The sequence below is a fragment of the Poecilia reticulata genome, chromosome 13 (assembly GCF_904066995.2).
Source record: "Poecilia reticulata chromosome 13, P_reticulata-male-v2, whole genome shotgun sequence".
NCBI lineage: Eukaryota > Metazoa > Chordata > Actinopteri > Cyprinodontiformes > Poeciliidae > Poecilia > Poecilia reticulata.
The window spans coordinates 11264357-11288068 of record NC_088842.1 but is presented as its reverse complement, the minus strand read 5'-3'; the positions used below and the strand labels follow the sequence as shown (position 1 = coordinate 11288068).

Genomic DNA, 23712 nt, shown 5'->3' with positions numbered 1-23712 from the left:
CCATGATGCGGTTCTTGATGTGATCTGGTCCTAGTTTCTAACCTTGACAGCTCAATGCGGATTTTGAGTGCAAACAGTTTTGCGTGAAATGTGGGCTTGACTTGACTTGGTGGGTTTGCATTGTGTCCCTCCAAAATGCTGAGGAGGGGAACGCAAACAGGGACGACTGAGAGAGTAACAGCGCCCACCCTCCTCTCCTGCTCACATGACTGTGATTAGAGCCGAGGAGGAGGAGGAGGAGGAGGAGGAAGAGGACGGTGCACCGAAGAGGGAGCAACATCCATGCGCTACACAGATTCTATCCAGGAGTTAAGCTTGTCTTCCCTCGTCTGCTTCTTTGGGGTAAATACATTTTAAATTTGTTACTTTGTGTACGTTTCATGGAGAGAAAAAAAGTTCTGCATAGAACTCTGGTTAGTTAGTTAGTTACCTAAAATCAGGAGTATATATATTTTAATTCCCTCATTTGAAAGAATGTTTCATTTTATTTTATTTTCTTGCCAAATGCTCAAAATGTTTGGTTTTTTTTCCATAAATGCGAAGTCCTGTGGGAGACTGATCTCAATGTTCTTCCCTTCTACTTTGAAACAACGTGCATCTACTGCCTAAATAAATACATGTCAGTATGACTAGCTAAATAATCCAGGCATGTGAAACGTACCGTCAGGGAGGGAGTGCACGACTAAAACGGAGACATTCAAATTAGTTTTCACTCAACTAAAACATTTATTTCTAATGAAAATACCCCAAATAAAACTTTTAAGCATTTCCAAAAGCATTTGCTGAATTTTCATTACAGCAATCAAAGTCATCTTATATTTGCTGGCCAGGTTTTTGCTCGTTTTCAATGTTTGTTTTTTTGACAGTTCGTCTTAGTTGATAGATTCTCTGTCAGATTTAAGTCAGGACTCTTGCTGGCCCACTCCAGTTAATGTGAACATTAATACTGTAATACTACTTCCTGTCAGCAGAAACATGTGCCAGGGGTATAAATATTTTTGGGCTTCACTGTAAGAACTTAATTGAAATCTTATTCATCATCCAGAGGGTTTAATGTGATCAGTCCTCCCTTTTATAGGTAAAGGTTTCAACTCTTTTGGGAGAGTTTTGGTTTAGGAGAGTGTCCAAGCGCATCTGTGAGGTCAGACACTGATGTTGGACAGGAAGGTCTGGTTCTCAGTCTCTGCTCTAATAAACTGAAAAGTTTTTTTTGTTTTTTTTTTATTGTCTTGCATTTATTCCCTCATCAACTCTTGAGCAGCTTCCTTGTCCCTACTGAAGAAAAGTAATTCCACAGCATGATGCTTCCACCACCGTGGTCATTGTTGGGAGAGTTTTTAATCAGGATGATTTGCAGGGTTAGCTTTCTGCCAAGCACACAATTTAGTGTTTTTGTAAAAGTAAAATTATCAAACGTATGCAGCCATTTATAATTTTCCTTCCAACTTGCAATCATGAACTTACTTTATGTTGTTCTGTCCCAGTAAAAACACGCAGGTAGTTGTAGCAGGACGAAATGAGGCACAGTGTTGTGCTCTTTTAAACTTTACACCTATTTTTTATTTTTTTTCTTAATTTGTCTCCCAGTGTCAGGTATGAGGCTGCGGCAGTGGTGCATTATGGGGGTGACCGTGCTGCTGCTGCTGTGTGAGATCGCCGTCAGTCAGCTGTGTAAGTCTCTCATCACCATGGTGGACGGCTTCCATACATTTTTCATCCTTTTCCACATGGCTCTCCACCAGACTGAGGGCTTCGTCAAACCTTGCACCCGCTCCTCTGCGCTTGCCTCCTCCTCCTCCTCTTCTTCCTCGGGAGCTCTTCCTCCTCCTCCTCCTTCACATTCAGGTCCACCTGCCGAACTTCCACCCAGAGCTCAGTCCGCCGGAGAACAGCCCCGCCGAGACCCGGCTGCACCGACTGACTCACAAAAACATGTTTCCCCAGCAGCTCCGAGCTGCGGCCTGTCGTTCCCCGACAGCAGGAAGCGTGTTGTGGGTGTTTTCATTTCCCACCTCCTCCTGGTCTCTCTGTGCGTCGCCTACTTCTTGGAAATCATGGGGTTCATAGTGAAGCCCCACCCGGTTCACCACCCGCTGCTGCCTGTGGTGGTTGGAGCGGGGAGTCTGCTCCATAAGACGCTGCTGTTTGTCCTGGACTGGGATGAGCTGCTGGATAAGAAGGCGGGAAGCTGCAGGCGGCGGGCGGAGACACAACCTCGCCTTGAAATGAACTACAAAGGTGACGGCAGCACAGACACCACGAAACCTCTCCAACAATGAAAACAAAACGAATCCTTTTTTTTTTTTTTCCCCATCACACACAGAACATATTAAGAATACCAGTTCTTCTACATGGAATTTAGCAAACGAATCGTTTTATTTAGCATCGCAGACAAAAGTGTGTAATAATATACATATTATTGATCCCTCTGAATCGATATTTTTCCATACTTTGATTGCAACATCGAGTTTTTCCGCAAACACCAATTTTCATGTCTTGCCACAGAATCTAAAGTGGATCTAAGAAGAATATGATCTTGTCTAAATCACTCAGAATCACAGATGTGGCTGTAAACTGAAGGTTGTTGTTCTGAAGGTGAACATCCGTCACAGTGTTAAATGTTCTGCAGCCTCTAACCAGGTTTTACTTGTAGGATTGCCTTGTTTCTTTCCACCCCCCCCCCCAAAAAAAATAACACCACAGTTAAATACTAGCATCATCATGTTTCACCATTATTGTCCTGCTGCATTCATGATGAAGTTTTGTGTTAGGTTTCAGCCACACATAGGCCAAAACCTTTTAAAGAGGCGGCGTTACGTATTTTACAGGCACATTGTGCTAATGTATAGCACAGTCAAGTAACTGTTACCTCAGATTGCTATAAAAATGCTCAATGTATCAAACGTGACAAGAAAAGAAATTTGATTTTGTAATTTAACACCGTGAAGTTGGGCCTCTAACTACTCTTTCCGACGCTCTGCCTTCGACATGTCACCACGACGTTTCTGTATTCAGCGTTTAACGTTTTTACCAGCATTGCTCTGAGAAGCTCAGCGGATGTGCAGAGTGGGTGAGTACCAGGACGGAGCTACTCTAGGGGCAGGAGCTCGGCTGGAAGCTGCAGCTCCCAGGAGGAGCTTCGTCCTCGAAGGCGGAGCTAGGTTCCACCCAGGCATTTTGCTCAGCTGAATGGTTGCCATAAGGGATTAAAGGATTTTCTTAAACATGCATGAAAGAATCAAAGCAACACTGACTTGATGAGTTTTTGATGAGTGAATGACATTAGAACATGAAGTAATGCTCAAAAAAGTTGATTTTACATAATACTGCCCCGATGATTTTGCCGTTATCTGACCTAGAGCATCTTCTTCCTCCTGTCTGCTCTGTCCCCTACCTGACTGATGGCAAACCGCAAACCAGATTTCTACTAACCTTCGTTCAGCATCGACTTTGTTTTTGCAACTCTTTCATAAAGGCCGGAAAAGTTAACAACTTATCCCACCTGAGGTTTGTCTCTGCAGCTCCTCCAGAGTTACTATGGGCCTCTTGGCTGCTTCTCTGATTGATGCCCTTGTTGCCCGGCCTACCAACTGATGGTAGGTGTGTAGTTTTTCACCACACTCTGTTTTCAGATGAAGAGCTGAACAGTTCCCTGTATGTTGTTCAAAGCTTTTTCCTGTTATAAACTTCTGCACATGCAGGCTGACTATGTTTAGGTGGTTTCTTAAGTTTGTTGGTCGCACTGGTTTTAATTAACTAATAACTTCACTTCCTCGGTCTGTCTTTTGAAATCCCAATGTGGATACATTTTATCTTGTGGCTGGAACTGAACAAAGTGTGAAAAACACTGAAACATTATAAATACTTTTGCTAGAAATTATCAACCTCAGAATAGCGGTTTACGAGGCAAACATAAAAGAAACTTTATTATTCGATTTAAAAATCTTAAGAGAACGGTGTGTATGTTCAGCTGGAACACAGATAACACGCAGGGCCTTGTTTTCCATTCCTCTGCTCCACTCCCACAGTCTGCGCTGCCGAGGAGTCCCAAGGCCAAGACAAAGAGGAGCTCTCTGTCCCGTCCAAAGTTCAAACTGCAGCACACCGCTGTCTCCACAGCGGGGCACTTGTCCTCTGTAATCCAGGAACTCCCAACCTGCCTCACCACGACTGCAGAACGGAGCTTCAGCTGCAGGAACCCGCTGACGCAGAGAGCAGTGCTGCGCATTCAAAGAGAGGGAGTCTGAACTACCACATGTGCACGGGGCATCCTGGTAACAGAGTTCAGATAATTGACGTTTTCATCCAAAATGCTCGTGGACATTGTTTTATTTTTATAACTGTTTCTGTTTCCTCCGATCGCAGACAGTCAGAATACACATGAACCCTCTTCAGCGGACAAGCCATCGTCTGGACGGAGCTGCCGCTGGGCCCTCTGCCTCCTGTCCTTGGTCTTCGTCATCCAGGGACTCTTTACGTCCCTCCTGGCTCTGATCAACAGCCTCGTGACGCTGGTCGTTCCACGGCTCCTGCACGGCTCTGGAGCCTGCAGCGTCCTGGTCTATCTGGACCCGGGCCTCTCCATGCTGGCTGTCATCACTCTGATTGCAACGTCTGTGCCGCAGGTCACTCTGTCAGCTTTTATGTCCTTAAAGAGACGTTGTAGGTAGTAGATAGGGAAGACCTCCTGTAGCTGTCTGTATTGCAACAAATTTGAAGAAGCCACTGACTGAAGACGGCCTGTTTTTCTACAGCCGCGTTTCCATTACAGAGGAACACAAATCCTTGTCGAAAAAAACACAATTTTGCAATTGCGGTATTTCCATTAAATAAGAAATACATTAAAATCACACATTAATAAGCTTGTTCACAAAATAGCAACTAATGTAAACAGTTACATGAGATATATTCATAATTCAGCTGTAGCGCTAACGCTCGTCATCTATCAATCAGCCATCGGAAGAAACGTCTTATTCAGGCGTTGTTCCCGAATCGTTTGGACAGATCTAAGAGCAGACCCAGCCAACAAAACTTTCATGTGGGGCCAATATGGGTTGGAAATGGGCTGAAAAATGGGCCCCATATAGGATTGTCTCCATAATGGCCCCATTTTATAAACCTAAATAGGTTTTATGTTGGGAAAATCTGGTCACCATATGGGCTCCAACTGAGCAAAGAACCCATCCAGGCCCCATCTTCTTATGGTTACCCAGTAACATATCACTGGGTAAGCATAAGGTGCCCGGAATATTTATCATTTTTATTTGTTTTACTCTTTTTTTTTTTTTAACTCATCTTTCAGGGTGCCAACCAATGAGGTCTGCTCTACGTAGCTTGGTTTTTGTGTTTCTGCATTGCATCCCTGCAGGTGTACAGGTACGGCATGCTGCTCCTTCAGGCCTCGCCTCCACACATGCGCGTGTCTGACATCGGCCGGAGGCTTGCCGGCGTTCCCGGGGTGCAGGCTGTGCACGAGCTCCACGTCTGGCAGCTGACTGAGTCGCTCACAGTGGCCTCTGTCCACGTCCACTGCCACACCGGGTTTACGTCGAACAGGTGAAGTCAAATTCTGCCGTGACAATTGATTCTTGTGTTGGAAGCAATATGAACGGGCTGAAATGTATTTATTGATTAAATATGGTGGAGTTGGGCTTTAAAAAGTTTGAAGGCTGGTTCGAGACCATGAAGATCTCAGCCTAGTTGTCTTTTTGATTCATTTAACTGGGACGGGTACAGAGAAGCACTGGAAAATATAAGTTAGAATCACATTTGCAGAGATGTCTTCATTAGTTTTTAGGTTGCTTGGTTAACAGTCTATTTTTATTTGATAAAATATTACACTCAAGCAAGTTTGCTCTGGATTTAACTTTTCTGAATATGTCTCACAGACAGCGCTGGTGCAAACATTTCACTGATTGTTTTTTCGGTTCAGTATGTTCTTATATCAGAGTACCAACCCCGAAGCAAAACAGGAAACCATGAAAAGGGTTTCTGTTTGCTGTTATGTTGACCTTAGAGGAAAGTTGCGTTTTTGTTTTGTTTTTTTCTTTTTTTTGAACAACAGTCTTTTAAAAACTGTCCTCATCTCAAGATGCTCCATTCACCAACAGAATCATGAGTTAACCTGCAGTCATAAGGCAACAAACTTACTTCACTTATGTAGATTATGTTTGGGATTTAATCCCTACTTTGGTTAATTCAGCGTCGCTCTTTGCCTTCCAGTCTGTATCGTATTTTAAAGGAATAGTTTGGTTTTTCCAGTGAGATTCTCGTATTTTTACCTGCAGTTAGTACCAACCAGAGGTTAAAGTTCATTGCAAGTCAAAGAGGACAAAATGCCAAAGCGGACTTTAACCGTGTTAAAACAATCTGTAAATCATCCGAGTGGATTACCCCAGCATTTTCACCTTCGTCATGTTGGTATACCGGTGATTTACAATGGGAAGAGAGGCCATGCACCACCATTAAAACAAAAAAAACCCCTGAATTTATATAACGTATGATTCATAAGAATTCAACATAAATGTATTTATTGATGCCTTATGTATACTAATGTATTTTTATTTGTCCAGCTATGCTGATCTGATGTCAGGAGTCACCAAAGTGCTGCAGAACGAGGGTGTGAGCTGCAGCACTATTCAGCCAGAGTTCACTTCCTCGTCTTCCTCGATCAGAGGAGATGAAGCCGCCACCTTCGTCCACAGAGAGGACCCCTGCTCTCGTCCTCTCCCACCCTGCAGCCTTGCCTGTGGGAAAGCCTGTGCAGCCAGCATGTGCTGCTCCCTCCTGGAACGGACGGAGGAGCAGACCCGGAGCGTTCAGAGACCAGGAACTGGAGAGAGCAAGGAGGATCCTCAGACTCTGGTCATCGAGAACACGTTCCTCTGACTCTCTGTTTTTACCTGATAAGAAGGTGAAGGCGGAAAATAGCACAAGATGTTATTTTCTGTTAGTGTTTTTATGTAAACAGGTGTTATTCCAAAGATTTTCAATCCATTTTTGTTTCTTTATTTGATTATGGAAATGCTTTACTTTTTCAATTCCATATGGGTGATGTTAAATAAATTACAGTATTACATAAAATCAACTTTTTGGGTGTTACATTATGTTATTATGTTATTCCCCAAAAACATACTTGGAGTGTTACTTTGACTGTTTCATGCATGTTTGAGAAATCCTTTCAGCTGTGCTAAATGCCTGGGTGGACTTAGCCCCGCCTTTGTGACAAAGCCCCTCCTTGGAGGGGCAGCCTCAAGAAACAACCCTCTCCTGGGGGTCCCCCTTGGAGTTCCTTCAGACTAGCCAGCAGCAATTAGCAAACACCTGGTGGAGCTGAGCATCAGCTGAGCTCATTACACAAGCTGCTTCTCAGTGCAATGCTGGTAAAAACGCTGTTTAAGGGTTAATAGAGGAGCGGTGTTGTGACAACGGAAAACTGAAACGGAGTTTCAAAAAAAGCAGGAGTTTTTAAAGAGACGGAGACCCAATTTCAAGGCCTTAAGTTGCCAAGTAATTTTTCTTTTAAGTTATTTTCAGGGATAGGGTTAGGTCCAATCGAGCCTTTGCTTTCCAAACATGGAGCAGAATAAACAGATGGAACAAACAAGAGAAACACCCATAGATTGAGAATATTAAAATTAACATGGACTCGTTTTATAGAAAATGGTGCGGTTTTTCTCTTTTAATAAAAAGCACCTCAGTGGTGCAGCAACAATCAAGACACTGGCCACTCTAATGATATAAAACTCTCTAAACACCTAATATATGTGCATCAACAGATAAGCATAGCAACAGAGAGAGAACATACCTAGTATTGAAAGGTTTATTGAATTTTCTTGTCCTCCCAAGGCCACAGATTTCATTCCCTCAGGCTTCCTCAGCACCAGACACTTCCACACTTCCTCCAGGCAGATGGCCTCCGTCCCCCACAGCATCTGTATGTTGAAGCTTTCACCAGCAGGCTGCGTTCTCATCATCAGGAGTGTGGGATGCAAACCAATGACCGCAGGTCATCTCTGATCCCGCAGAATAGAGTTTGGCGAGAGTGGGGGAATTTGACCATAGTCTGAAAATTCCCCCAAATTGGTTGATTTGATGGCATTGCTTGGACATTAATTATTTACTTGAGTTGAAAATCAACTGCAGATTTTTTTTTCTTTTAAATCTTTTAAAATCGAGATAAATTTTCTGAACCTAATAGATGGGAGGAAAAAAAATCCAAAGCCATGGATGATGAAGAGTGGGGCTTCTGTGCGTCACTGCAGACCAGACTGCATGTCAGCTGTTTGAGCTTAACAGCTGATTTAACTTGTTCAAAAATAAAGTTATCAAACAGACAAAAATATAAAGCTATGTGGAAATTCTTTATATAATAATGTAAATAACTGGTAAAGATAAATGATGTAAGAAAATAGAAAATGCTAGCAGAAGAAACAAGTATTTCCAACCTATTTTTCATAAAACTAACTTACAGTAGGTATTGTATAATAGTGCTGTCATTCCAATAATGATATCATATTATACAATGCAATACAATAACATACAATATTTAGATTGTTGCACTTTTCAGTTCATGGGTAGTTCTATTATATAAGTAGGGTTGCCACCTTTCAGAAATAAAAATAAGGGACGCCCACCGCGGCACGTCGTCCTACTCTTATGGGGTGGGACGTCCGCTGCAGTGATAGACATTATTTTATGGCGCCGTTTTTTGTTTTTAAAACGTTATCCATAGAGCAATCGTTCATGCATAGAGGTCAGTTAGAGTATCCCAAAATTGTCCTCCAATCAGAGTAGCACACCTTAAACACGTTTAATTAAGCAAGTGTAAAAAGTATTTGGTAAACTGATCATAACACCTGATTTAATATTCAAAATGTATCCTCAGACAGCCAAAAGTATAAAAGTTATGTGAACATTCTGGTATTTTAGTCGAAATATATCAGCATTTCAAAATAAAGCATACAGAAAGCATTAACAAACCTTTCAAAGTAGGAAATATTGATGTCTATTTGTATGATTTGTTCCTTAAATGACCATTAGCATTATTTTGGCTGATATTATTAATAAGCAAATGGTTCCATTTTCCTTCTTTGTACAAAACTTATTATGTCATGGTAATAATAATTGTTTGTATTTGTATCAAAGGGTTCTGAGTGTGTATAGTGTCATGCTCACTGATATTATTATGAAGTTTTTATAATGTTTAATGCTTTAATGCTTGTTGTAAATGACCACTGATGATCATTGCTTATTAGGCTGTTTTATGGTTTTATCAGAATAAATGGAGAAGTGCAGCAAATGTTAGTTTTTTTTTCATTAAAGTATCAAACATCATAAAATATTTTACACTGAAAGAAATAAATGTACAATTTTTTGAAATTCTGTACGTCACTGATTTAGAGAACTGATTTATCAGCTTTGAGTGCTTTTTGAAATGGTAATTTTATATTTAGATATGCCCTGCTTGGTGATGAAATAAAACATAAAAGCTATCTACTCATTAACGTTGATTAAAGACAGCTTTTTGGATATTAATAGATTTTCTAATTGCTCCTAGTATCAATTGCTGCACATATCCTTTATCATGGTTATGAATGTTATGTTTTTTTCAAGCTGATGATCAGTTGTCAGTTTTTGGATTAATGGGTGGAAATAGTAAAAATAAATTCTACTTTGAGGTCAGACGTTTTTCATGTTTGTTTGTTTTTCTTTCGCCTTTTTTTTTCCTGATCAAAAATCCAAAAATATTTAACATTATTTCAGTTTGAACTCAGATTTCCACAACAGATTTGCTGAACCTTCTGACAGATAGCCAGCTAGCTGTGTTCACTCGGCTGCATGGTGGCATCTAGTGTGAACTCTGGTGTTTGTGTTTTGTGTTGCTCTACACCACCGTTGCAGCGACAGGTTGGCTAAATGATTACTAAGCTCTAACCACATGTGGATCTGCACAAGCCCTGTCCTACTTGCCAACCTCAGAAAGAAATCCAAATGTGAAAACAAGAAGATGTGTTAACAACCGCAGCACAGAAGTAACAACATCAGTCAGCTAAAGACACGACCAACACCAGCATTAGGATGGTTTTGTCCTGATGACTGATAATCCACACCAATGCATTAATGAATGGTTGGTTCTCATGTAGAAACACAACATTTGGTTATAACAGCCTGTTGTTACACAGAATCATTACACTCAGCATTTCATAAAAGCATTGTGAGTGATCAATGTTTATGTTCCTACGTTTCGTTTATGTTCCTGAAAATATATTTTCTCAAACTCACCCAGTGTTAGTCGTTCAGCTCAACCATTTTCAAAGCGCAGATACGACAGTCATACTCAATAATTAAAAATGTCTTTATGAGTCTTGTCAGATTAAAAGTACCCTTTGAAATTAATAACCTTTAAGTAGCTTCTTGGCATACTTTTCTGTTTTTTAAAAGTAACATTTTTCATTGGTCTGAGGCAATAATCAAATTTTAAATGTCATGTTTTCATGAACTGTTAAGAGGAAAATCATCACTAAACAGAAAACTCAGGTGCCACAAAGGACTGAACAGTTGCTGCCATGCTAATTTTATTGTGTTTTTTTATTATTATTATTTATCACAACATGATTAATAACACAGCTGCACATTGGTGCAGTTGGTAGAGCTGTTGCCTTGCAGCAAGAAGGTTTTGGGTTCGATTCCCGGCCCGGGGTCTTTCTGCATGTTCTCCCTGTGCATGATGGGTTCTCTCCGGGTACTCCGGCTTCCTCCCACAGTCCAAAAACATGACTGTCAGATTAATTGGTTTCTCTAAATTGTCCCTAAGTGTCCTGTCTGTCTCTGTGTTGCCCTGCGACAGACTGGTGACCTGTCCAGGGTGACCCCTGCCTCTTGCCCGGAACGTTAGCTGGAGATGAATCAAAGAAACAAACTAAGAACAAAACCTCCATTGCAAATGTTTTGGGTTTGAGTGTCACTTTATGCTGCAGTGGTAAAGAGTAAACAGAAGATCTCACAAAAGGGCGATTCATAAGCACACAGTAAAGAGGCTGAGATGGGGGGTGTTAGAGAATGAGAAAAGGTAAAAAAGAATAAATAAATAAGGTGAGATTAAACATAAAATTCTTTGGCTGATGATCTGCTTGGTGAATCATCCTTGTCACTGAGTTCAAATGTAAAATAATAATAATAATAATAATAATAATAATAATAATAATAATAATAATAATAATAATAATAATAATGTAATTATTAGATGTTGTCAAATGTTGTCCTTATGAACAGAGCAAGCAATTAAGGCAAGACATGATAAGTTTAAGAGGATCCTCCTCACTCAGTTCATAATAGATCAAGCCGATGGCTTAGAGCCAGTTTCTAAATGTGACGTGTGTCAAACTTCTGGAAAAATACTTACTCTCTCTATAAAACCTATCAAAAACACTTGTATTAATTTATTTGTTTATGGGTATTCTCATAGGTAAAATGTTTGATTTCTACACGTATGTATGAGTTGGAAAACAGGACAAATACAAAACCTAAATTTATGCACATTTATTGACTTACATTCACGAATTTAGATGTCTACGAAGGGATTTTTAATTGACAGTAGTCTTACATCATACATAACTCATTGTGTTTCCATAGCAACTTAAAGAAACAGGAATCTGACACATGGTTGTATGACATCATCATGCCATCAGTGTTCTCATTGATGATGTCATAAAGGTTCAAAAGATTATTATCATCATTTGGAATACAAGAATCCTCAGTTTGCTTTTCAACTTCATTGTCGGTAGAAAGCTTCAAGAGAGACGATTTCAAAGAGTGATTTTAGAAAGTATTTCCAGTGCAGTAAAAATGATTCTTACGATCGGTTGGGTCCTTGGCTATCTCGTGATGAAGGGAGTTGAAAAACTCCTGGGATATAGGACTAAGGATGAAGACATTCCAGACACGAGCCCTTCTGACGAACGTTTTAAATACTTTTGTTTTGAGGATGTCGCCGAAGAAAACTCAAACCACAGAGATGATTCGGCGCAAGACGAAGAACTTTTAGTGGAAAGCAAAGAGGACAATATATGGACAATATACTTTTGTTTTGAGGAGATTAGGCCGGAAGACATGGAAACTTCCTCTAAAGTTGAGGAAGTAACCATCAAGGAGGATTTGACGTCTGAGGGCACTGCTGATTTGGAAAGTGTTAATGAAATCAAAACAGAGCCTCACTTGGAAGCTTTCACTGGGGATACCGAAGTAAACACTGAAAACACTTTTGAAGACCTTAATGCTTTTGAAAGTGTTGATGTTCCCCATGAACACGCGGACCTGGTTGTTCAAGCAAGCTGTGACAGTGAGGAAAGTCTGATGGATTTTGAAATAATCTTTATTGATTCTTCAACGGAGGAAGAATCTTCAGTTGATGAAAACTCTAAGGATGGAATTCAAAATTCCACAGACAGTTTTGAGACCATGGACTCTACAAACAATGACGTTTCCTCTAAGGAAGGAGATGCTGGGACTGTTGAATCACATTTTGATAAAATCTCAGAGTATTCTTCATTAGAAGAAAGATTTTCTGATTAAGAAAGCTCAAACAATGACACTCAAAATGACCCTGACCATATTTACAGCATGAATGCTGAAGAACTGGATGCGTCCTCTAAGGTTGAGGACGGTCGTTCGGGAAGCGCAAATGCTGTAAATATGTGGGAACATTTTGGAGAAGTGTATGAGTTTTCTTGGTCAGAGGAATCTTCTTCTTCAGAAGAAAACTCTGAAGATGGAAATCAAAATTCCGCAGACCTTTTTGAGATCATGGACGCTACAAATGATGTTTATTTCAACAAAGGAGTTGCTGGGACTGCTGAGACACATTTTGATGAACTCTCAGAGTATTCTTCATCAGAAGAATGGTTTTCTGATGAAGAAAGCTCAGACAATGACTCTCAAAATGATCTTGACCATATTTACAGCATGAATGCTGAAGAATTGGATGCGCCCTCCAAGGATGAGGACGGTCGTTCGGGAAGCTCAAAAGCTGGAAATATGTGGGAACATTTTGATGAAGTCTCTCAGTTTTCTTCGTCAGAGGAATTTTCAGAAGAATAAGAAAACTCTGAAGTTGGAAATCAAAATGACACAGATGATTTCGTCCACGTGGGTGTTAATCTTGACCCAGCTATGTACTTCTGCAAATTTTCCAACTCATTTTTCAATTGTTGGATGAATGCCACCACGCAAAGCGTCACGAACTTGACCATTGTCAGAAGGTTTGTGGCTCAGTTTTCTGAGCAGATTGATGATCTTTTTGGAGAGACACCATTGTTTGCAAGGTTCTTCTTTGAAGCAATCCTCCACACGAAGTCTTTGCTGTTCAGAATGAACTCCTTGAAACTCTCCATATCAGGGATGTAAAACATCAGGACAAGCCAGAAGTCCTGATGTTTTACATGTTGCACTATCTGGCCCAGTACGGCATCACCACAGACAGTAAACTGTACACAGCTGACTGTTGTGAACGATGCCAGAAGTCTTCACAAATTATCCATGCCCTGGGTGCTGTCATTCCTCTTCCGAAGGAACAACAAGGTGATACAACATGTAGTCTTCTAGGAAAATATTGGAATAGGATTTCAGAAAATTGTGGCACCTGCAAGTCCAACAAAAAGATGGGTTGCTTCTTAAATGGTACTGATGTGATGACCCTGATACTGCCATGGTCACACAGTCCAGATGATATAAGACATCCTGTCATACCTGACCCATCCTTTGAAGTTCCTATAAAAACTGGAAGTCAGATAAAGCATCTGTCCTCAGTTATTTGCTGGAAACAGGCAACAACTTCTGACACCAGCAGCCTTTACACATATCTGATGTGTGGAGAGCTGGTGTTTAAGGCAGAGGATGAGCGAGTATCACTGGCAAATATCGACTGTGGAGCTGACATTTGCAGCAATGGGTACATCTTCATCTATGAAAAGGCCACAGAAGGACAGGACAAGTATAGTGTTGGGGTCAAAGTGACAACTGATCAACAAGATAGTGGGTGGAACACGGGCCGTGTTCCACCCACTATCTTGTCAAGGAGTTGTGGCCAGTCTGGACGCTTGCAATGGCGCAGACTGGACCACTGAAGAGCCAGAGGTGGGCGGCTGATTGGCCACATGGAACCATGAAGACGCAGAGATGGAGGGTGGGTGTGGTGGCAGGAGGACATGGAGTGACCGGCAGATGGATCATCAGCACCGGCAGACGCACAGGTAAGTGCACAGGAACTGAGCAGCTCATACTGTATATGTATATTTCTATTGATACATTGATATATATGAATGTATATATCTGTGCGTGCGTGCGTGCGTGTGTGTGTGTGCGTGTGTGTGTAATGATTCTTTAATAATAATAATAATAATAATAATAATAATAATAATAATAATAATAATAATAATAATCAGATTAACAATTCAAACACCAACCAAAGGGTTAAAAATGTAAATAAATAATTAATTAAAATTTATCGTAAACTTCTGAGAAATAAAACACACAAAATGGAACTTCTACAGGTATGACGGATTTATAAGAAATCTGCTGAGTAAGTAGTATGTGACGTAACATCGATGTGCACATGCCCATTACCATAAGGTATGCTGGATTTATGGGTATGTTAGAACCATAGACATCAGAACACCTGAAATATAACTACTGGAAAATCTCTAATTAAGAATGTTTCAAGTAACCACGACTATAAATGCAGCCAGATGAATGTTTGGTTAAAGCTTCACCTTATTTTAATATAAAAAATATGTTTTTAATTTTCTCGCCTGGAACGTTAGCTGGAGATAGGCACCCGACCCCACTAAGGGACAAGGGTGTAAAGAAAACGGACGGACGGATGATTTTAATTTCAATTAAAACTACTTAAGAATGGGATAAAACTGAATAAATCAATTAGCCAAGTTTATTTGTATAGCACATTGCAGCAGTTCAAAGAGCTTTACATCATAAAAAACACAAAAATAAAGTCATGAAAAAAACGTACACTAGACAACTTTGAAGCCAGTGACTAACATTGATCATCTTGTATTGATCAAGATGATCAATAGATGTCAAATATGTTGGTCAATATTCCTTTTATTATGGTTCAAAAGCAACTCTGAACAGGTGTGTCAAATGTAAAAACACATCAGGATCAAGTCTCGTATAAATGTTAACAAATTAGCTCAGTAACACCAATGTTCTCACAGAAATGAGGAGTTTTAAAACACACAGATGAAGTTAAACATTTTGTCATGAGACTTGATAAACGAGCGATGCTGCCCTCCTGTCTGCATGGCTCCACTGATGTCTCACTTATTATATTGAACATTACAATAATCCACCCAGAACCAGAACTTCAGGCTGCAGTTAGGGTTGGCCCCTTTCAGAAATAAAAATAAGGGATGCTCCCCACGGCACGTCGCCCTACTCTCATGGGGTGGGATGTCCGCTGCAGTGATAGTTTTTTGTTTTTAAAAAGTTATCCATAGAGCAATCGTTCATGCATAGAGATTGGTTAGAGTACCCCAAAATTGTACTCCAATCAGCAGTGGCGCAACTACACATTATTCAGGTGGATGCACAAACATAGATCGGCGCCCCCCCCGACCGAGGGACGGAACGTCAGGGTGAAGGAGCGACGCTCACTCAGCCCCCCCCCCCCCCCCCCCCCCGCCCCCCGAGGCGACGATACGTGAAGGGTAAAACTCGCTACATTTACCTCGTTATGTGCGCGAGGTGAAGGAGCGTAAGGCGCGCATTAGTGTACGGGAAAACATCATCGGCGCGCCGCCCCCTCCAGACGGGGTTTTCGCGCCCCCTCTGGTGCTGCGCCCCTATGCGTTGCATACCCTGCATACCCACTTTTTGCGCCACTGCCAATCAGAGTAGCACACCTTAAACACGTTTAATTAAGCAAGTGTAAAAAGTATTTGGTAAACTGATCATAACACCTGATTTAATATTCAAAATGTATCCTCAGACAGCCAAAAGTATAAAAATTATGTGAACATTCTGGTATTTTAGTCAGTGTTTTTTGAAACAAACAAACAAACAAAAAAACAGAGCAATATTTCATCATTTGATATATTAAATGAGCCAAAGAACCACATCTGTCTCCAGAGATCCAGGTTGAAGATCCCTGGCAGATGGAAAGTGTGATCCATCTGCCATGCAGCAGCTAAAAGTGCAGCACTAGAATATTTAATTAATTGTTAAAGTAAAATTGTGTAGGTTAAAAACATCCATCACTGAGTATTAACATAAGACATTTATTTAGTATAATTTGTTAGGTACCCTGTTGGATCCCATCTAGAACTGCCCCTGAGCTGCAGGTCTGTGTCTGGGGAATTAATAATACATTAAATGACCACTGAACACTGAATTCATAAAATATGTCAGCATTTCAAAATAAAGCATGCATTAACAAACCTTTTAAAGTAGGAAATATTGATGTCTATAAGCCCCTCTGTCCAGGCATGTGCAGAGGGGGGAACTGGGGGTGCTTGAGTACCTGCCCTTTTTGCTCCGTGCCCCCAAGTGCCCTATAGGTCAATTTTTTAAATTTTTTTGTATTATTATTTTCTAAGCCCTCTTCTGACACATAATAACATGTACTAAAATGATTATTATTATTTTTTGTACAACATAATAAGCCCTCCAGTCACCTTGTTACCTTTGACCTTTTGCCCGTGACGCGTGACGCAATTGCCTTTCGCGCAGTGAGATGAGGCGGCTAACTGGAGCTCAACGTAGCGAACGTTCCAGATTATAAAACCGTTTTTGGTGAATTATAAAAAAACGTTTTTGGTGAATAAAGTGGAGTAGACTTGCTACTTGTCAGATGACGGAAAACGTTGAACGTATTGTTTCTGCTTCAGTACGGAGTCGCGGTTTAAGCAGAGAGGTAATGAAATACAACAGACACTGACAGGCCTCTGCGTCTGCCTTTCTCTGAAGAACTACTGTCCTAGAATGCAGTTAGATGTGCCCTTTTTTGTTGTTGAGCACCTGCCCCTTTAGTGGTCTCTGCACGGCCCTGCCTCTGTCATTTGACAGGTTATAATTAACACCTTTGACTGGCGCACATGGAGTCATGACAGACTTTATACAAAGAGTTCATCACAGAGGAAACTAAAATCAATCAATAAAAAAATCCTTTCTGAATATCATCTCATGGACACTGAACTAAATGCGTCTTTCTCACCGGGAGCTGACAGCGTGTTGAAGAGTTATGGACACCTTGGTTAGGAAGCTCATTGCAAACCTTTAGTTGAAATGGCGCCTTTAACTCCAGTCTCCAGTACAGAACAGAGAAAACTAAAGAGAATGCAACGTAGAGCTATCCATTTACAGTCTAAACAGAGGAGCCGGCAGTTTACTTTGAGGAAATAAATTAAGGTGCAGAAGTTAATTAGATCCATGCGCAGTGCACTGCACAACCAATGCGGACGCGGCTCCGCCGCTGCGAAGAATTAGACGTAACTCGACCCGCAGTTTTAACAAATGGAGGTGAGGATGTTACCCTCCCGCACCCAAAAGGAGAGCGACGCTCAGAAGGAGCGCGGCAGACGTAACATCTGTCCGTTTTGGAGAAGCGAAACCATGCAAAAATAAATAAATAAATAAATAAATAAATAAATAAATAAATAAATAAATAAATAAATAAATCCTGGCAAAAACGCACGCCCGAAATGCCGACAGGGTTAAAAAAAAAAAAAAAAAAAAAGGAAAAATCTCGCAGAGTTGAATTGTTCGGTTTGGTTCAGACAGATCCAACTGTCGATAAACCAGCGCAGGTTTCTCTGCAGATGCGACCAGGAAGAATTTGAGAAGCTGAGCGTTCAGACCCCAGCGGGTGAAGTGATGTAATTTAAGTGGAGTCGCTTAATTTCATTTGTTATAAGTTATTGGAGCCACAGTCAGTGGTTTGTGTCACTACGGGGAAAAGGTGAAATGCATTTATCTGCTTTATGCGTGATGGGATCTGGATTCAATTAGGTGAATTTTAACTAAACCGCATAAAAATGCGGTTAAATAGTCGTTAGTATGTTTTGACAGGTAATTTGACAGGTAAAAGTAGTTCTGGTCAGACCAGAATTATTTGCCTGATGATGGTTCGGGCTTCTCATGAGTTTACATTTAATGAGTTTGCAGCACACAGAGAAAAACTAAAGAGAATGTGTGATCAAGTTGTGTTGATCTACTTATTGTAGTTTAAATGGAGTATCAGCTGACTGTTGAGGGAGGAAAGAAATTAAAGTGCAGATTCGTTAGACGAAAACAAGCGCAGTGGGCTGGGCAATAAATGCGCATAAATGCTCCAATTAATCACACATGAGATGACAAACGCCAAATATACAATATAGTTACACTGCTTAGTTAATGGTGTGTTAAAAACAAAACCAGTAAAAACTGAGTTAATATGTCAGATTCCCTCCTCACCCTCGTCTTCTGTCCAGACTGTGATCAAGCGCAGCTGACCACTTGGTGCGCAGACAGTTTCAACTTTACGCACAGAGAACATCGTGGAGCTCATTATTAATCATTATAAGAACAATATCTGTCAGAGAATCATCTCTGATCTGGACGCTTTAACGGACCAGAGGCTTTGGAGCGACCAGCGCAGCTGATCCGCTTCTGCGGGGTTTTTCTCCCGCAGAGGGAAGTCAGTGCGGGATCAGGAAACGATCAGAGTTCTGTTACCTGATTTCAAAAACGTTCTCGCAGAGAAATACTAAATGTTTCGTTTGATGACTACAAATTGGAAATAAAATTATTTTTTTCTTTGACGGGCAACGAAAAAACTCCAGCGCCACCTCTGATCCAAACTACGAACATTGTCGGCCCCTCTTTGTTTTATTTCTTTTTGCGGAGGATCAATAAATAACTTATTGGTGTTTTACCATCACCACCAGGTATGAAGTGCTTTAGCCTTTGAGTTGCACCACAGCGCAGCACAACTGAAACATCCAGGAGAAGAATTTCAGCTTGTTTTTATGAGTATAAAGGAGGCTGGTATCACGCCTGATAAAAATCGATTTATTTATGTCATCACATGGACGTATATAAAGTTTTATACATGTTCTTTTCATATATTTATTATTGTTTTTCTTCTTTACATATTAGGTTGGCTTAGAATGATTCCAAATAATGTACAGGAATGACCTGGTGCTGTTACATGTCAATCATCTGGGGGGGGGCAATCAGATGACGGGGCCGCACTGCCCCTCCGGCCCCCCTCTGGCCCGTCCCCTGACAATATCAGGTCAAGGACGTTTTAAAAAGACCCGGGTTGATAGCACCTTACCGCGGCTGCGTAGTGTCCGTTTCTAGGCAACCGTAACAACAGCGTCAGTCCGTAGCGTTCTGGGGTCCTTTAGCTTCCGCCACCAGTGTTTTATTTTGTTCATTATTGTTGCACTTAATGTTGATATGTGCAGATATCGACATTAAGTGCAATATGTGTGTGATAGGCGTGTCTATCGGACATTTATAGAAATACGGAACGAATCGCGTCCCGTATCGGTTCAACACGGGACGCAACATTTAACAGCCAAATACGGGACGATTCCATATTTTACGGGACTGGTAGCAACCCTATATGAGTAATTACAACCATGGCCAAAATTTTATTGTTTCTTCATGAAAAGCATAAATAAATTTACCAAACATGGGTTTCTATATTGATCCTTGCTAAAGATTTTACACAGTAGTCGTTGACAAAACAGAACCACGATGATACTGCTTCACTTGGATTCACTGAAAATCTTTCACCTGTGAAGAGAGTTCCGTCTCCACCCTCAGAATATAAACCAACCAATCAAATCGCGTCTGCTTTGCATAACACATAGCAGAGCTGAAAACATCCCTGTTTTTGGTTTATTAAGAGAGAATTCTGATCTAAGATAAGTAAGATGTGGTTGTGGTAGGTGTGAACTGTATTATAAAAGGTTTACATGAAAAATGAAATACATCAAAGTAACACCGTGAGTGAAAGTGATATTAATCTGAGTAGTTATAAAAGCGCTGTTCGGACAGGTTGAAAGTGCCCGGATGAGCCTCGGTGGTCCGGGGTGCGGGCTTCAAACCCGTAGCTGCTTAGCGGCAGAGTGGCTCAATTCCACCTTTCGGGCGGCCATTTAGGAGCAAAAGATATAAAAACCAGTTTATTGTGGAGAAACTTTCATTTCCGCAATGATGTTTTCTGGTATTTCAAAATAAAAACCCAATCGGAGACTTCCTCTTCCTTATAAATGCTGAATGATGTTTTCGTTGTGAAATATAACTTTTAGTGATTGATTTTTTTTGTTACATATTGACAGGATATTTCTCACATTACATTTTGGATTCACTTGTGTTTTTTGTTCCCAAGTTTAAATCTCTTTAAATTCATCTTTTAATTAATCTCTTCAGATTAAAGTTGAAGAAATATATTTTTGTGTACTATAATTTTCACAATTTGTACATATGAGGAAAACTTTAAGAGCCACTCACCTAGAGACACAATTTTAAATCAAAAACAACCCAAAAAGCTATTTAATTTTCAGATGACACTAGTTCAACTCCAGAGATTCCAGACATGGTAGCTGGTAAATAATCCTCATCAAGATTAGACAGAGCGGGATTATTAATTACAAATGGCTGCTCTAAGATTTAGACACTCTAATCTTTAAAAGAGGAAGAGAAAAAAATAGTTTTCTGACTGTGTCCAAACATAAAAATTTCCAAATTTGTCGCCAATATAGACTTTTTGAGGCAGTGAAGTATTTTAACCTTGACACCTAAGCATATGCATTGAATTGCTGAGACCTCAGCATTTCATTTTATTTTATTTTATTTTATTATCGGAAGAGAACGAGAGCCGCAGTGACATTGATTTGACAGGAGGGGGCAGCACTGTAATTGCACTCTTCTCACTTCTCCGGAGAAGAAGAACAAGAGGTAAAAGTCAACCAGTGTGATGGTTGCTGCACGATGTCCTTGCTGGCTTGAATTTTGGAATAAAACGAATTAAAAACGGACCTGTTTTAAGTGGAGCTGTCTGATTTCTAAGTTCCCGGTAAGGACCTTGAAATGATCTCAGTCGAAGATTTGGTAAAGCTTTATTTTTGTTGCGGAGTAACCTGTGTAGCTGTCTTAATCTGTATTAGCTTCCTGCTAACCTGCATCATTATGAAATGTCTGACCATGTCTATTATAGTCTTCGTTCAAATATGTTTTCTCATAACAGACACAGAGTAAAGCCATATTGAATATTGGGGGGGGGAGTTTCAGAGCTGTAGATGGAAATGAACGCTATTGTGTTTTTTACTATGGATTAGCTTTGGAAAAATGTTCCATTGTCAAACAATTTCTCATTTACTCAACACTTTTTCCATGAATATTAAGTAATTATTAACTTAAAACAAACCCCTGTGTTGTACTGAAAAGTTACTTGTTAGTTTTATCTTATTCCTCGTGTACTAAGATTAAAATACCTTGTGTTTTGCCACTAAATATAAACGTTAAGGCTGTGAATTTTCTTCCCCCTCTGTTTCAGATTTATTTCTCAAAGTAAACTCGTGCGTCATGCCTCTTCATAAGTACCCCCCCAAATTGTGGGAGGCTATGAAACTGAAGCAGGGCATCTACGCCCGTCTCCCAAAACACTATATGAAGTCCCTTGAACCAAAAGAGCCCACACCGGTTCACTGGAGGCCCCTGGGAGTCCAGCACAGAATAAGCCCCAAGACCGGGGTGAAGGAGCGGGTGCAGGACGTCCCCATCCCCGTCTACTACCCCCCACAGTCCCAGGATGGCCTTTGGGGCGGAGAGGGCTGGATAAGCGGCTTCAGATATGCCAACAATGACAAAGTAAGTCTACAGACGGACTCTCGGGTTGCGCCGTCTTATCCAAAGTTCACTGTAACCCGTCTGTCGCTCAGATGTCCAACCGCCTGAAGAAGGTCTGGAAGCCACAGGTGCTCAGGAGAGAACTGCACAGCGAGATCCTGGACCACAAGTTCACCATCAATGTGACGCCTCGCACTCTGGACCTCATCGACGCTGCCTTCGGCTTTGACTTTTATATCCTGAAAGTAAGCGTAGCGTGGGGGCGGGCCGTACCGTGAATTTATTTATTTTTCCATATTAATCCGTCTTCCTGACTTTTAATGGTCGCCGCTTTTCAGACACCCAAGGAGGACCTGAACTCTAGGCTGGGGATGAACCTGAAGAGGGCGATGCTGCTCCGCCTGGCTCGCAGAGACACGGAGCTTTACCCCGACGACCCGGTCAAGAGGGAGACCGTTTACAACAAATACAAGGTGCCTAACCACGGATTAACGCGACTTTTGAGAATTAATTTTGCTTTAATTCTCCTGGAGAGAAATTTTAAAAATGCCTATTTTATCTTTTTTCTTCTTTTTTTTGTGAGCAGCAGTTTGAGATCCCAGAGGAAGAGGCGGAGTGGGTGGGTCTGACCCTGGATGAGGCCTTGGAGAAACAGAGGATGCTGGAGCACAGGGTAACCAGTCCTGCTGTCATTATGTTACAGGAAGGACATTTTATTAAATGTTTGTTCAACTCTGAAGGTTTGAGATAGACGGGCTGCAAAAGGAAAGGATAGATTTTTTTTTTTTTTTTCTCGACATATTTTACGTCATAGTCATCATGGCACGGACTTTTATCCACATTCATACAATTAGTTGCTTTAAGCAAATACTGTCAGATTATTAATAAAAACAGATTCAAAGCAAAACTCCATAAAGGATCCTATTTTAAATAATGCAAAAAGAGGTAATTTTGGGGGAGTTTATGTTATAAAATACAGGCGGAGAGAAAAGTAAAGATGTTGCCCGTCCGGTCCAATGATTTGTTGCAATGAATACCATGTGTGGAAGACTCTGCAGCTTTAAAGAATAACTCTGTTTATGTCTTCTGATTGTGCCCCTCCTGCCTCACGCACCACCATGTTCCCTAAACTGCAGCATCTGTTTTTCTTCTACATGAACCTTTGAAGTAGATTATCGTGATTGAAATCATCTGAATTATCGTGACGTAGGAAAACTAGGGGAGGGAGGAGAGGCGGGGAATGTAGGCTAATCCAACAGATATTTGCTTTTAGTCAATGTTATCGATGTTTACAGCTGGAAAAGAGCAGAACCAATCCATTAAAAGATACATTTTATTGTTTAAATGAAGCTCTTTTGGGGGAGTTACAGAAATACTTGAATACACCTTTTATCCATCCCTTTTTAAACTCGACACATTCATGAACTCGATAAAGTGCAAACGTCTGCAGGTTGTTGACTTTGTTTCGTTCTGCCTCTCGTCGTTTCAGGAGCCGGAGCCTCAGTTTAAGGTCTTGGTGGAGAAGCTTGTGCAGGAGCTTGAGCTCAAGAAACTTTTAGAGCCGCATGTCACAGAGAAGAAGTGAATCATCTGAACCGGACAGAGACTGAACCCTGAAGCAGGCCGAGCCACCAGGACGCTAACGACGGCGTTGGGAGTCGAGACGCTACGGCAGTGAAAGCAAGCAGAGGAGGAATTCCCGAGGGAATAATGTCTATTTATTTCAGTCATGTTTCAAAAGACTGGCACAAAATACTTCAGGGATCGCAGAAAGAAACGCTGTAAATACTCCCAACCGGCAGAGGCGTACTACCACAGATGTATATCTAATTAAATAAAGTCACTTTTTTATTAGAA

The 23712-nt window shown here is 40.9% G+C and overlaps 2 protein-coding genes and 1 non-coding gene across 4 annotated transcripts; all 3 read left to right on the top strand.

The window, feature by feature from the left end:
* On the top strand, positions 1-7087 carry LOC103461039 (uncharacterized). The gene is made up of 6 exons (XM_081614374.1): positions 1-342; positions 1588-2238; positions 4029-4274; positions 4366-4625; positions 5369-5556; positions 6573-7087. The coding sequence occupies exons 2-6, from the start codon at positions 1596-1598 to the stop codon at positions 6886-6888; spliced, it is 1653 nt and encodes a 550-aa protein (XP_081470500.1). The 5' UTR covers positions 1-342; positions 1588-1595; the 3' UTR covers positions 6889-7087.
* A 5990-nt stretch (positions 7088-13077) lies between these two features.
* mrpl28 (mitochondrial ribosomal protein L28) lies at positions 13078-23712 on the top strand. 2 transcript variants are annotated; one of them, XM_081614785.1, is made up of 6 exons: positions 13078-14249; positions 21563-21876; positions 21948-22100; positions 22194-22328; positions 22442-22528; positions 23345-23712. In XM_081614785.1, the coding sequence occupies exons 1-6, from the start codon at positions 14102-14104 to the stop codon at positions 23438-23440; spliced, it is 933 nt and encodes a 310-aa protein (XP_081470911.1). In that variant the 5' UTR covers positions 13078-14101; the 3' UTR covers positions 23441-23712. The 2 variants fall into 2 exon arrangements, with proteins under 2 accessions (XP_081470911.1, XP_008423981.1); XM_008425759.2 differs by lacking the exon at positions 13078-14249 and adding an exon at positions 20928-21082.
* Positions 20071-20157, top strand: trnastop-uca (transfer RNA opal suppressor (anticodon UCA)). The gene has a single exon. It is a non-coding gene; the product is annotated as a tRNA-Sec (tRNA).

Coding starts and splice junctions, on each gene's coding strand:
- mrpl28 (XM_081614785.1), top strand. CDS start 14,102: ATGGCGCAGACTGGACCACTGAAGAGCCAGAGGTGGGCGGCTGATTGG. Junction 22,101..22,193: donor TTGACTTTTATATCCTGAAA/GTAAGCGTAGCG, acceptor GCCGCTTTTCAG/ACACCCAAGGAGGACCTGAA. Junction 22,329..22,441: donor CCGTTTACAACAAATACAAG/GTGCCTAACCAC, acceptor TTTTGTGAGCAG/CAGTTTGAGATCCCAGAGGA.
- LOC103461039 (XM_081614374.1), top strand. CDS start 1,596: ATGAGGCTGCGGCAGTGGTGCATTATGGGGGTGACCGTGCTGCTGCTG. Junction 4,275..4,365: donor CATGTGCACGGGGCATCCTG/GTAACAGAGTTC, acceptor CTCCGATCGCAG/ACAGTCAGAATACACATGAA. Junction 5,557..6,572: donor ACCGGGTTTACGTCGAACAG/GTGAAGTCAAAT, acceptor TTATTTGTCCAG/CTATGCTGATCTGATGTCAG.